Source organism: Phalaenopsis equestris, unplaced genomic scaffold (genome assembly GCF_001263595.1).
Source record: "Phalaenopsis equestris unplaced genomic scaffold, ASM126359v1 Scaffold000745, whole genome shotgun sequence".
Classification (NCBI taxonomy): domain Eukaryota; kingdom Viridiplantae; phylum Streptophyta; class Magnoliopsida; order Asparagales; family Orchidaceae; genus Phalaenopsis; species Phalaenopsis equestris.
The window spans coordinates 557,727-572,492 of NW_018165185.1; the positions used below are offsets into that span (position 1 = coordinate 557,727).

The window sequence follows — 14,766 nt, forward strand, 5'->3', positions numbered from 1 at the left end:
AATGATAATAGCTAAAATAAAAAATGAGAGATACTCCTTTATGTTCAATACAGAAGGGAAAATCCTATTTAATATTACTAAATTTGGCTTGATAGTTGTGGTCTAGTTTAGAAAATAATCATACGATGAGGAACTCTTAGAAAATCAGCATAAGTAATATTTTGTAAGAGAACTACTTTGATAATGATATATCCTTTAAAATTTAGACTTGAATAAAGCTTCCATAGAATGCACTGTGCAGTAATATATGAAAGTTTGGGCTATATTTTTCTTATTGTATAATGTTCTTCTCAACCATGATAAATGTGATGATGTATTCATTGAGATGTTTGACTTACTTGAATATGATAATGTACTTTTAGATACTCATGGAATAGACATTCATGACATAAAACAAGACATGTCAAAAAAAAAAATGTGGAAACTTCAAGCTTAAAGTAGTTCAATAGTTGAATACTCTAACAACTTGAGCATATGATAAGTTGAGAATTCTTTGATTATATTTTAAGTTTAATTTTTTTTAAGTTCATACACCAACTTTGACTTCTAATTTCATCATTTTTTTTGGTAATGTGCCAATTCTTTATATTCCTAATAAGCTATTGCTGCACAAAAACCTATAAATCTAATATTATTATATATGACAAACTACTTAGCTACTACTAGCAAAAATATTTATTTTCAAGAAGCTCAAAAAAAAAAACCCTTAAGTGGCCTAAGTCAGTCTTTAGTATGTCATTAGAGAGAAGAGAAGTTTTTGAAGTCTCGAGTTTATGCATAACTCATATATTATTCAATAAAAAACAACTAAATTTGTAATATTATATGTGCATGAAGTGACGGAAGATCAATCAGAAGAATCTCTTGTTATTTTACTTATATAGCATGAGATCTAGAAGTTAGGGAATGTCACTTCATCTCTTACAAATATATAGAAAAATGGTATAGAATTAGTAAGGTTTAAAAGAAGGCCATAAAAAATAAGAAGTGTGTGATTAAGGATTTTATAAATCCTTAGATGAAGAGTCTTTGCCTAATTGCTCAGATGTAACTATCATCCGTTAAGTCTTAAATACTAAGTTTGATTAACAACTTAAATAAAAATGAGAGGTGACATTAAAAGCTTAAAGTGGTTCTAACAATCAAATACTCAAACAACTAGTTAATATTTTTTTTTAAGATTTTAATCTCTTGAAATTTTTCTACAATAACTTTAATTTCTTTTTTTATAACATATTAGATATTTATATTTTCTAATGAGAGAGTAAATTTGTGCTACTTGAAAACCTATTAACATGATATTATTATGTTGAACAAGCCATTTAATTAGTCTTGTAGAGCAATAATGTTTACTTTCATCAACTATAAGAAAAAAAACACATCAATGTGGCTTGATGAGGCCAGTAGTACATCATTGGAGAAGAAGTTTTTGAAGTCATGAGTTTAAGGAAAACTTGTGTAGTAATCGTTCAACTCTAATAGAATTTTTTAGATTTCATATGATATCCCACTTCTTATGCTGTCCATGATATTGTATGAGTTTGATCACTCATATATCTTAACATGAACCTTGTAAAAAAAAACAATATATTTTATAAGTGATTCTTCAAATTACTTGAACGGTCAAAATTATTTGATAATAAGGAGAAACTTATTTCTTCCAAATTAGTATGGAAATGAAAAAGAAAAAGTCATCAAATCTATAATTTGACATTTATTATTTATATAATCTAATGATTAGTTTGTACATTATTTGTAGTGACAACTATAAAATATGTGCAATATAAAATATCATATGCCTTATTAAAAGAAGTCTTATAGATATTACACTTTATCACATATAATTCCTTAAGGATCATTTGTATGTTTAATAATTTTACAATAATATAGATTCATAAGCTTAATTTTTATCTTTGTGTAGGTAATAATTCTTTGTATATATTTATACTTTTATTAATATAATATATCACTTTTAAATTTATCTATATTGTGTTATGGATGATAGTTTATGGATCTTCAATTTCATAATATAATAGCATTATGTTTTGTGTTATATCTATTATGGCATCTCTTAAAATGTTTTCTATTATATTATGATTTTTGTATTATATCTTTATAATCTATTGTTATGATTGTGCTAATTCTATTGTAAGTTTATGTTCAAGCCTTAGATAAAATATTGTTTAAACCCCTTTGAAACTAAGATTAAATCATAATTCAAATATGTTCTTGAATCTACTTCAATACATTTTCGAACTATTTTCACTCCTTACATATCAAACTCAAATATGGTTTGAAAACAATTGAATTATGGTACAAACAATGGTCAAATATAACACAAACATGGATCCAACTTTTTTTAAATGTAGATTGATCGTTAATCAAACTTTTTTTGAACTAATGTTAGATGTATTCAACTTTAAATAAAGACATTGTGACTCCAAATTGATGGCATTTTGGTCTAAATCATGCTCTCGGTTATATTTTCCCATAAAAACACACATTTGACATATTTCATCAATTTTTACTAGCATGGGTATCTAAAGTGAATTTTCCTATGAAAATTGTGTTGGTTATGAAGCAAGCGAATATGCGAGAAACTAATAGAAAATGCTATAATAGTCTATGGAAGTGTTATATAATTATTATGAAAAAATAAATGATTTTTATAAAAGGCACTAATTTTTATATTATTTTTTAAAAGGTCGAACATTAACTTTCTTATACTATCACACTCTTAACATATTTGCTTCTATTTTTTTTCATCATCGAGATTTCTAAAAACACAACAAGAAAGATATAGGGCTAGTTTGAGGCAGCTTCTTACAACTTTGCATTTTAGACAACAAACACAAACTTGTTTAGCTATGATGAAAAAGAAAAATAAGAGAGTAAGCACCCATAATAGACTCGTAATCAAATAGAATTAAGTTAACAAGTAAAAGGGAAAAAATGAATGATGATCTCGTCATATAAGAGATTTAGTAGGAGAATAGAAGAAAAAGGATTAGTATGGTAGGACAAGTAAAAGATAATTAAACACATAAAATCATCACAACAAAGCATTTCACTAATTCTAAACAAATAAAGAATCTATGTATGATTAATCTCTAAAAAAGAACAAATTTTTAAAAATTTAATGGATCCATCATCCCTAGTTATAAAGTATGAAATCAAGGTAGTTGACATAATGTCGTTACTGGATATTATTTTAATAACTTTAAAGGATATTATCTTAATAACAATGAATTATGTCTTCTAAAAATAATCTCATGGTTTTAACCTAAAAAAAAATAAAAATTTTAAGATTTCTTGACTATAGATGATAAAATTTTAGAGCTCATAGAGGACATAAGTTAGCCAAAGTATACACAACCAGGGCTACATGACTGGAGTTATATTTTTATATGGGTCGGACCTATTAGAACCTACTATGCCAAAACCCCTATTCATGTTAAAAATAGACAAATTTTTAAAGAGGCACTTTATTAAAATTTATTTTAAAAAGGCATTATTCACTAATATAATTGGTTACTAAACCCTCCCATAATAAGCAACTGCTATTAGACATGCTGCTTGGATTGCCATGTTTTTCTATTTTTTTCCATTTAAATATACTTTAGATTGTTAAGAAAATTATCTTAAAGGAATATTTGTATTTATTTTTAAAATTTCCAACTTTTCTTATAATTATATGTAAAGTTTATTAAAACATTTTTTCAAAAAAAATTTATAAAATAATTGAAAACTTTTTTTCTAATTCAATATATATTTTTTAAAATTTTAATATTTAATTTAAAACTATATCTTGTATTTAGCAATTATTTTATAAAGCTTTGTTTATATTTTTAAAGTTTTAAATGTTAAGATGAATTTATATTATTTTCTTAAATTTATGGCAAATTTCTAAAAGCTCTAAAATAAAAAAATTACTATAAGATACTCTTAGATATTTCTTTTTTAAAATTATTTGATATAGCTTTATTTAATATTTATAAATTTAATATTTTTACATTAAATTAGCTATTTTGTTTTCTTTTTGGTAAATTTTCAACGTCCAAAAATAATTTTTAACATTTTAAAATAAATTTTATTTGAGAGTAAATTTTTAGTATTTTTAAATTTATTTTTTATGAATGATATGTTTCACGAGACAGCATCTCTAAATAAGCTGCAATTGTCCCAAACAGACCCTTAAGACCGCTCAGTGCAACAACTGAACTAAGCAAGCTTATAATAGATGACAAAACTAAGGCTTCATCAGCATGTGCATAAACACAATGTCCACGAGTCAAAAGTTGCTCAACCCAAACCCAGACCAACCCCACCATTGCGAGACATTGATTCAAAAGAAACTTAAGCCATATAACCAAGCCATCACAAACATGATTCAAATCCTACGAACCGACACGATCAAAACTTGATTAACATTACCTTGATCTTCATGATGATAGACTGCCTATAGCTATTCATCACCTCCAGCTATAATGGTGATGCTGCTTTTTGATGCAACCAAACAAATATACCAAATAAAATGCATTGTATTTAATTTTCTTTATATTTTAAAAAAAGAAGCATTTACATACATACCCACACAATTTTTATGTATATATATATAACAATTAAACTTTCATATTTACATGCATAACACTTGAATCTTTAATACACACCAAAAATATCAATTTTACTTGCTCATTAAAAGTTAAATGCACATGTTCATGCATTAATCTGTCTACTTCTATTTTACTCCAGCAATATTAGATAATTGCTACTCAGGGCACATGCTGTAGCTTAAAACTATAAATTATATATTAAAAACTAATTTAAAAAATATCAAATTTATCATTAAATTGAGCATTCCTATTGTCTTCATGCTCCACAAATTATTCCAAAAATCCTCAAAAATAACAATTTATTTTTCTTCTCTCAAAATAAATAAATCATTTTCTAAAATGCATTTTCTATTAACAAACAAAAAAAAAAAAAAACCAGCCCTCTCTAATTTCCCAACCACCACCATGTATTTTCTTAGAGGTCCAACCAGTTTTTAGCTTGCGATTGCAGAGAAAATATTGCATCAGGACTCCGCACGTAAAGTTACATGCGGAGTCAAATAAAATCACGTCGTGATAGAAATAAAAATAAAATCTGCCCGGTAACAGAAGGAAATATTTCTTCCGTGTTATTCTGGTATTATTGTGTGTTATTCGATGTTATTGTGTTATTCAAATATTATTGATGTATTATTGTGATATTTTAACACCGGGAATATTCTCATAATACAATAACACTTGAATAACACGAAATAACACACGGGATATTCCCGTGTCGCCAGACCGATTTTTTTTTTTTTTTTACCTTCACGTGGCTTGATTTCATTAAACTCCGCACGTAGTATATGTAACAACTGAAGGATAAGCCCAAAATAAATACATAAATACAAAAAAAAAAAAAATAGGCATTTAAAGACAGTTTTTTTATTTATTTATTTATTAAACAAAATAACCAGCTTTGTTACAAGATCGCACGGCTTTATTATTTCGCATTTTACAGAGCCCTTATTTTATATTCAATTATAATTTTTAGAAAATATCAAGATCCAAACCTTACCACACACTGAGAGGAATGGAAGGCTCATTTATAATCAACCAACTAAGCGCTGAAGTGTCGTCTCCATTGAGAGCATTTCCTGAAATCCATCATTAAATAGAAGGCTTTATAACTGCCATTATAACATTCTTTTGCCATTTTTGTCAAAAATAACCATACATGAAACAATTCTACAGATGAATTACAAAACTAACCCAAGGGAGCATAAGTTGGTAAGGTGATTTTTCTGGGGCATGATGTTCTCGAATTTGATTTTCTGCTGTCGCCGACGCCGGAGCGAAGGTAGCAGTCCCGAGGCTTGAGGAAAATTGAAACCATAAATTACATAAATATAGATAATTTCATCCAAAACAAACAAGAAAAATGGAATGCTTGAAACCCAACCACATGACAGTGGTGTTGCTCAGCAAAGTTGCAGTAACCAGATGCAGCAAAGCAGGTGCTTTTCAAAACAGTGGAGAAAATATTAAATCGTAATTCAGCTCTGAAGATGGGCATCTATATTCTTAAAATGTTTCTCTACATCGGTTTTACACATGCATGAGTCAAAATAGTAGTGTATTGAATTGTAATAACTGATAATAATAATAATAATAATAATAATAATATATGAAATAAGATATGTCGAGTCGAATTAACAGCTGAGACAGTTCATTTAAGTCAAGAGGGGGCATCTATCAGTCCTTTGTTCGTAGCTTACAGAAAATGAGTGAGCGAGAGTGTGAGACAGAAAAGTAGAAGAGTACGAAGTCAAAAGGTTTAGTCAATCCAAACCTAGACCTCCCACCCAAACCCTATGTATATCCAACACCTGAACTTTTATTTTTTATATTAATATCACTCAAATTTTTCATATTATATAAAAAATACTGCTACCCAAATACACATTGTCTGTCATAGATCAAGTGGTATGTGTGTGTGTGTGTCGCATATCCCGGCCTGTTGGTTAGCGTCCACGGTATGAGACCCCTCAAGTTGGGGGTTCGAATCCCCTCTGGAACAATTGGCCTTAAGAAGGTAGTACTCGAATTGTTAGACACATTACGGGAAGCTGGAGGCTCGTATAATAGCCTCTGGTCATTCCTTAAAAAAAAATAAATAAAACAAAATTATATATATATATATATATATATATATATTAAAGTTTAGGTGTTGGATATACATAGCAATTGAGCGGTATGTATGCAAATTTTTCTTATTTTTTTAAAGATAGAAATTTACAAGGTGTGCAGAAGGCTAATTAGAAATATTAAATTTATGTGGATTTGGGTAAATTCATTATGACCGAGCCCGCTCAGATTAATGCCTAATACTTCTAAGCTAGAAACCAAGAAGCATACTATTTGAGCTAAACCCTCTAGTAGAGAAAAAGAACATAAGAGAGGAGAGTGTAGGTAAGAAGAAAATGTTGACTAGATGCCAGGTCTCGATACATTGCATTGACTTCTCAAGATTCTTGTGTTAAAATTTCATCTTCCTGCTTTTCTATTAGCTCTATCCATTGGCAAACTACCAATCTTTTGCTACAAAAAAAGTAAAACATTTGGCAGAGATCAAATTGTCGAAATAACTTCAATTTATGACCAAAATAAGGCTCCACATTAGTTCTCATCTCTTGATGAAGGCAACTCTTAGATCTGTTAAATGAACCAATTTTTTAAGAACCCGAACTGCGACACAAAACTGGATTATTTTTTTTTTTTTTTTGCTCAGGTGTTGACTATCATGAGCCTCAGACTGATCATTCCATACGAATAATTGTAGACTAATCATTACAGTTTGTTTTTAGAAACTCAAGCATTCCGAGGTCAGCGAAACTGAGAAAGAATGGCCTAAAATATATAACAAGAGTGACAGTGCAAGGGCGGGCTCTAGCCAAATTTATGATAGATTTTACTGGTAACTTGGAGAATGAAGTTGAGAGGTCTATGGATAATTGTCAGCGAGGAAAAACAGAACTTTCGCTTCACAAAGCAAAAGGCCACATAAAGAGCTTGGAAGGAACGATTCTCAATCATTGGGAATTCAATTTGAGGCAACTAATAACCCGGTGGTGCAGAAGTTGACCCAATCACGCTTATATTTGATTTTAGAAGAGTAAAAATGTTCATATTTTGTGGATTCATAATTTGAGATTAAGCAACGGTTAGGTGATTTTGAAGCTAACAGTTAATTCATTTAATGCGTAAAAATCAGGGATCGCCAAGTTGGAGAGTTTCAAAGTAGTTCATGTACCAAGAGAAGAAAATCAAGGGGTTGATATTCTTGCAAAATTTGTATATTATAGTTTAGTTCTAGCCAATACCGAAACAAGATGTCTATGATTATGAGTGAAAATTTTAGTTGTCAATCGCATGGCCCATTACAACATGAACCCTCTGTCATTGAAATCAATCACAGACCATTAGTCGTTTTGCAAATTAGAAAAAGGATTTCATTAGTCTTTATCTTCAAGAAAAAGGGATTTTTTGTTAGTATTTTATTAATCATTTAGGTAATTGAATGGAGATTAAAAAGTTAATAAATGTAATATTATTGTCTTTAAGGAAACTTTGCGCTCAAACTTCAACACTAGATATATAGCCTTAGACAAAAATATCCAACAATACAGAGCAAGTAATCAATCTGAAAAATGCATGTCAACACCCTCAAATAAATGGCTAAGCAAAGTAAGTCAAAATGTTTATGGAACCGTTTGAAGAAAGAAATTAGATGATACAAGGGCAGGTTGTGTTCTGTACTAAGGCATTTAACAATTTAATCAATTTTGAAGAGACACCCCATGTTTGGCTTTTAAGATTGAAACAGAGTGGAATATAACCATTACACTGCTCGGCCAAAAGAAAGCGATAGCGCACACAAAATATCACTTGGGGGCAATAGGCAAAAGATAAAAAACAAAGCATATAGCACAATTTGGATTTCTTTGAGAAAATTAGGGAAGAAAACTGAGATAAAACCAGTTAAAGCAAAGGAATGGAGCTATCGGATAATCCAAACAGCTTGTAATCCGATGGTTAATTGAACAAGTCAGTCTTAAAAAAATTTTATATCAATTACTAAATGAGCCGAACACACATTGTGGTAAAGCACCCGCAAATTTTCACCAATGAAATTTGGCTTCTAGTACTTAGTTTGGGGTCATCAACAGCTAATCTAGCTGTTAGATGGTAGTTAGCCTGGTCCATTAGCACTAGGTTAGTTGAACTCGTCTAGAGCACTTGTCCAAGAAAGCCCATCTTATAGGATGCACAGGATTCAAGCACGACCATCAAGCCGCCCATAGCTACCATGTTTCGAGATCTTTACTAGTCTTCCTTCTGAATAACTGTTAGATCTCGTTCATTTCAGGTTTATACTACATAATATGTGTCTACTTGTCTAACTATAATAGACCTCAATTCAATAAAATACTTTCTTTTTAGGGTGGATGTTAGGATCTCCAATAGTTAAGAAAATGCTTTCATCAATAAACTAAAATTTAGAGAGGCACACAAATTAAATAATACCACTTCAAAAATATATATGTGGATTGAAAATTTGGCCATCTATATGTTAATTGATTCATTAGAATATAATAATAATATGAGTGGCTATTTTTGGCTGAAATAAACTTTAATGTTATTACAAAACTATTTGAAGGAGTCACCCATTCCAAACCCAATCTTTAACAAAAAAAAGAATCTCACTCTTGGCAACACTCTCTCGCATGCCTCTCTAGCTCATGTATTGTAAACAGACATTGCTTCTGCCCAACTTGTGAATGCTAACCTCCCGTTCTCATTATTCAGTTGCACGTCATTACTCGTTGTCATGCGCTTTGTCTGCACATGCCCATTCATGCATTGTTGCAGACCACCATGCCTTTCATTAGAATGTCTTAGTCTCACCATGCACAAACTTGTTGCCCGAATGATATCCATGAACTCAAAATCATCCTAGTTTAGAAAGGTTTTCCATAATGCTTTGACTCTCTTGGCATCATTACCATCCTCAGTGTTGCTCCTTCTCCATCACTGAACTCCATATTTATTTTTTCTTTAAAGATTTTCTTGGAATGCTTAGAGTTAATTTTATGTTTTATTTATTCGTAGATTTTTATTAATTTTTATTTGGACAAAATTTTGACTTACAAAAATTGACCTTATTATATTAAAATAATTTATCTTGTTTTGTTCCATACTCGATTTAAAAAATATATCACTAAATTGTACATTTGATTGTATTTTGAGCATATTTTTACCAATTTTTATGAACATCAAAAATAGAAAAGTAAAAAGCTTTCTTGTTAGATTTGTCTTTTTTTAAGGATTTAGTACTTCTTTGTAAAGTGGGATTTATGGAACCATCTGATCTTCATTTTACAAAATGATTTGACCATTGTGTTCTAGACATGATTTTCTATTTATTAAATTTTTTTTTAATTGTATAGTCAAGTATTGTATGATATAATAAGTTTTCTAAAGTTTATACTTGATAAACAGAACAAATTCACTATTAACATTTATATCTTTTTTCTTGAAATAAAAAATAATAACACTCTCATATAAGTATCTAAAGCCACTCATTTCATCAGCCATTATATTATTCTAGGACTTTAAAATTCCGAACCAGCACATTAAAAAGAAGAAGAAAAAATATAATTTTCAAGAATGAAAGTTCATTTTGGAGGCCTTAGAGTCGTTTTCATCAATCGCTCCAGTTGGGAAAATTGTTCGGCACTAGGTAGATTACTATTATCTTACTTCAGATTTCAATCTTGTTTGCTTTTTCATAAAATTTTGGTATTTTATTTGGAAATATTTTATATAAATTCAGATCTAAGAAAAATTTTCACGTTTTCATCGTGCAACTTTCTATATGTTTTAAATTAGACGGTACTGGACAAATCGATATAAAAAAATTAATTTTTTGTTGGTGTTGTTGACCTCATTTTTGTGAGGTCTTCTCTTCTCCTCCTTAGAGCCTAGGATCTAGTTCTAGGAGTTCTTATTGACCGTCTTAGAAAACTAGAATTGAGACTCACCTTTTTAGAAAATTCTAGCCAATTCCTATTTTCCTTTGATGTTTGACATCTTTGGCACAAGACCATCGTCTTATGAACGAGTGGTTATGTGCTATTTTGCGAAGATTCAAGGGAAATGTTCCAAATAGGACTTCAAACCTTAGGAAGACATCATCACGGCTCTTTTTCGTCACATACACACATCAAATACACAAAGTTCACAGAATTGCATGAAATCAGACTTCAATTAAGCCCAAGGAACGGGTGAAAATGCGAACTTCTCCAGACGACCTCCGACGACAAAATGGACTGCGCCAACGAGTCTGGGATACTAATTTTGGTGGGAAAGGACACCCATATTGTCATACTTTCGACAAGAAAATTGGCACGCAAATCTATGAATTCGTCAGAACGACTTCCGGCGGCGAAACGGATCGCGTCAATGCGTCTGAAGCATCAAAATTACCTAAAAGGAACATCCAATTTGCAATGATTTCACACGAATTAAAATATGCAAATCAAATTTTTACTTTAAAAATTAAATATTTTCATACTTATATAATATTTATAAAACCTAAACTCTATTCACCTAACCCACGGCATTTTTTTTTTCTTCCCCCGTGCCCCAATCTTCCTCTCCCGCGTCTTCTCTGCCAGTCGCGCCTCACACGCGGTCCATTCACGCAAGCGGCTCGTCTCTTCGAGCTCTGCTCGACCGAGCGGTCCCCCAACTGCGATGTTCCACCTGGCCGGCTCTTCCTCTGCCCTGGACCGCATTTCCTCCGCTCTAAATGCATTTCTTCTCTTCCTTTACCTGATTCGGCTACCAGGGAGGTTGGTAGATGGCTGATTCGGCTACCCGGGAGGTTAGTAGGTGGCTTCTCCTTTCTCCTTTCTTTGCTATAGAACCCCAGTTGGGGGAAGGTTGAGGGTGAGCCGAATTTTATTTTGAGTGGGGGAGGTGCAGTCATTTTTGTGTCTCGTATTTGAGGCTTTGAGAAGGCGTTGCAATCTCTTGGGCAAAGCTTGAAGGAGGGGTTTTGGCCGAAAATTGAGAAAAAAAGGGGAAGTGCTGCCAAAATTTCTTCTCTTAAAATCTTCTTTGATTTGTTCATCTCGTGTGCTTAAGCCCTTTTGGAAGTGCTGCTGGATTTTTGTGGCTTGTTCGGTTTCTTGCTGGTTCACTCGATACCTTTGCTTGGTTGCTTGGTTGCTTGGTTGCTTGGTTGCCTGGTTGCTTGCTTGACCATTGATACTTTAGATTGAAGCTTTGATAGAAGAAGGTGTTACAAAATTTTTTCTGAGTTTATTCTTGCATTTAGTTTGGATTTGCGCCAAGGATCCTTGAGGCAATACTGGAGCAACTAGCGTTGCTGTCAATGCTTTATGGTCGTCTTCCCTTCCTATTTAATATTAACCATGAAAGCTACTGCAATGATTTTTTTTTTTAGGAGTCGATTCATGCATATCAATTAATTTGGTTTAGATCTTTGATTTGGTTGCTTGAGTCATATGAGAAGTGCACATACACGCCACTTTATTCTTTATATATGCACCACTCAATTCTAACCGCTTCTTGTTAATGAATTTATTTCTATTCACGTTAACAAGGCTTTCAAACATATGTATATATACAGGTCTTGCCCTCATGTATTTTGGAAAGAGCTACATACATGTCACCTGGAATCTGATTTTTACACATATGCTACTCATGCGCACTTCACATAGTTGGCAATTAATCCCCATTTCCTTTTATCTTCCTTACACATGAAAAGGGGTGTATTCATTTTTTTTATTTTGAAAGCTCTATTTGTCAATTTGCAACGGTTGGAAGTCTTGATGCTTATGTTTTGCAAAATCTGAAACATTTGTGGTGTTATATTTGCAAAAATCTGAAACATTTGGGTGGCGTATTTGAAAAATCTGAAACATTTGGGTGGCGTATTTGAAACATCTGAAACATTTGGGTGGCGTATTTGCAAAAACCTGAAGCATATGAGTGTTATTTTTGCAAAAATCTGAGAGCATTGGTAGAGCATTTTAAAAATGCACTTTTATTCCTTACAAATGTCTATGGCAAACATGTTTGGGCTTATTTTTGTTCCTATTCGTTGCCCTCCGCTGTTGAAACATATGCTGAAATATTTCTTAATGCTGGAAGTTTATGTTAAGTGCTGGAAATCACATTTGGGGCTTATGTTTTGCTCCTTTTGCTGCCCTTTGTTGAAATATATGCTGGAAGTTTATGTTAAATGTTGGAAATCACATTTGAGGCTTATGTTTTGCTCCTTTTGCTGCCACTTTGTTGAAATATATGCTGGAAGTTTATGTTAAGTGCTGGAAATCACATTTGGGGCTTATATTTTGCTACTTTTGCTGCCCTTTGTTGAAATATATGCTGGAAGTTTATGTTAAGTGCTGGAAATCACATTTGGGGCTTATATTTTGCTACTTTTGCTGCCCTTTGTTGAAATATATGCTGGAAGTTTATTTTAAGTGCCGGAAATCACATTTGGGGCTTATGTTTTGCTCATTTTGCTGCCTCTTGTTGAAATACATAATGGATATCATTTTTAAATGCTAGAAATTATGTTTGGGGGCTCATATCTCATTTCTCTTGCTGCCCCTTGTTGAAATACATGCTCGATATCATTTTTTAAATACTAGAAATTATGTTTGGGGGCTCATATCTCACTTTTCTTGCTGCCCCTTGTTGAAATATATGCTATAGCTCATTTTGATGCTTTGGGATGTTGGTTTAAGGGCCAACATGGTTTTATAGGTTTCCTGTTACCTGTCCTTGTTTGAAGCATATGCAGGATGTAAATTTTGAGTTCTAAAATTTTGTGGAACCTAGCTCTTGGTAGTTCTGTTTTGACCCATTTGATGGGCTTGAATGTGGTTTATGTTGAATTAAATGTTGGCTGAAAATATACCTATATTAAATGGAGATTTGGCTTTGATTCTTTTGGAGTTTTCTGCCTTCGTTTTGAGTTGAATTAATTGGCTCAGTTTAGGGTTTTCTGCCTTCGTTTTGAGCTGAATTAATTGGCTCGGTTTGAGGTTTTATGCCTTCGCTTTTGAGTTGAATTAACTGGCTCGGTTCGGGATTCTCTACCATTGCTTTAAAACTGGTTTATTTGGGGCTGGTTTGGTGGCATTTTATCTCTCTTTTTGGCTTTACCCGTGAGCTTGTTTGGGTTTGTTTGGAGCTGGTTTGGTGACTTGTGAAATAAAAAAAAGGAAAAGTTTATATAATTTCATTTTGAAGAAAGTATGAGATTGATATAAATTTAATTCAATAGAGGTTTGGAGATGCGCAAGATTGACTTTTGGAAAGGATATCTTTCTCGAGACCGAAACATTTGTGAGTTTTATTGATTTAATTTGGTTTTAAAAATGAATCGGTCTCATTTTCGTTTGTTTTATTTTATTTTTAACGGTCAAGTTAAAAATGGGAATTTTCGATTTAATTAAATTCAGAAATGATTTATAATCTCAAGGGAAATAAGGGAGAAAGAGAATATGAGAGAAAATTGAAATTGAAATTTGAATTTTTGGGATGATACAATCTAAAGAAGAGGCAGGGTAGCGAATAATCCACATTTTATTTTACATAAAGAAAAATAAATTGCAAATTGGAAGACTAGTTGAAATCGGAATAAATGAGAATTTAGATAACGATTAAGAGATTAGTGGACTTACCCTTAGATCCTATAAGCTTTGAATCAATTTAAAATCCAATCCCTTTAACTAGGATTGAAGCACAACTCACAACTCTTTTGCTAAAACTATGAGTTTACCCCTAGGTTTTAGGAGTCTGGTAGCGAGCTCAGCTGGATTTATAGATGTTTGAGGGTTAGTGGAAAGACACTTAATTGAGATTAGACACTTTAGGACACTTCAAGTTTAACCTAAAATGCAGGCATCCTAAATTTTAGAAGCACAACTTAAGAGATAGTTTATCATCCTAATTTTCAAATGACCTTAAGAAATCCAAACATCTAACCTCAGTTTAGAAGATAAGTAGGACACTAGGCATGAGGGTGCACTAGATTGTGATTCATAACTGATTTAATTAAATCAAATAATGAAATTCTTACCTTAACTTGACCAAAACTGAAACCCAATGCTCCGGGATTTGAGTTTGT

General features: G+C 31.7%; 1 protein-coding gene across 1 annotated transcript in view; it reads right to left on the reverse strand.

Annotated features, from left to right (window-relative positions):
• Positions 1 to 5,482: 5,482 nt before the first annotated feature.
• The window catches only part of LOC110030634 (ribonuclease 2), a 67,594-nt gene continuing 58,310 nt past the window's right edge, over positions 5,483 to 14,766 (reverse strand). Inside the window, exons 8-9 of the mRNA XM_020733441.1 lie at positions 5,805 to 5,907; positions 5,483 to 5,689 (exon numbers count right to left, since the gene is read on the reverse strand). Of these exons, the coding sequence (XP_020589100.1) occupies positions 5,607 to 5,689; positions 5,805 to 5,907 (186 nt within the window). The 3' untranslated portion in view covers positions 5,483 to 5,606. The remainder of the gene's footprint in view (positions 5,690 to 5,804; positions 5,908 to 14,766) is intronic.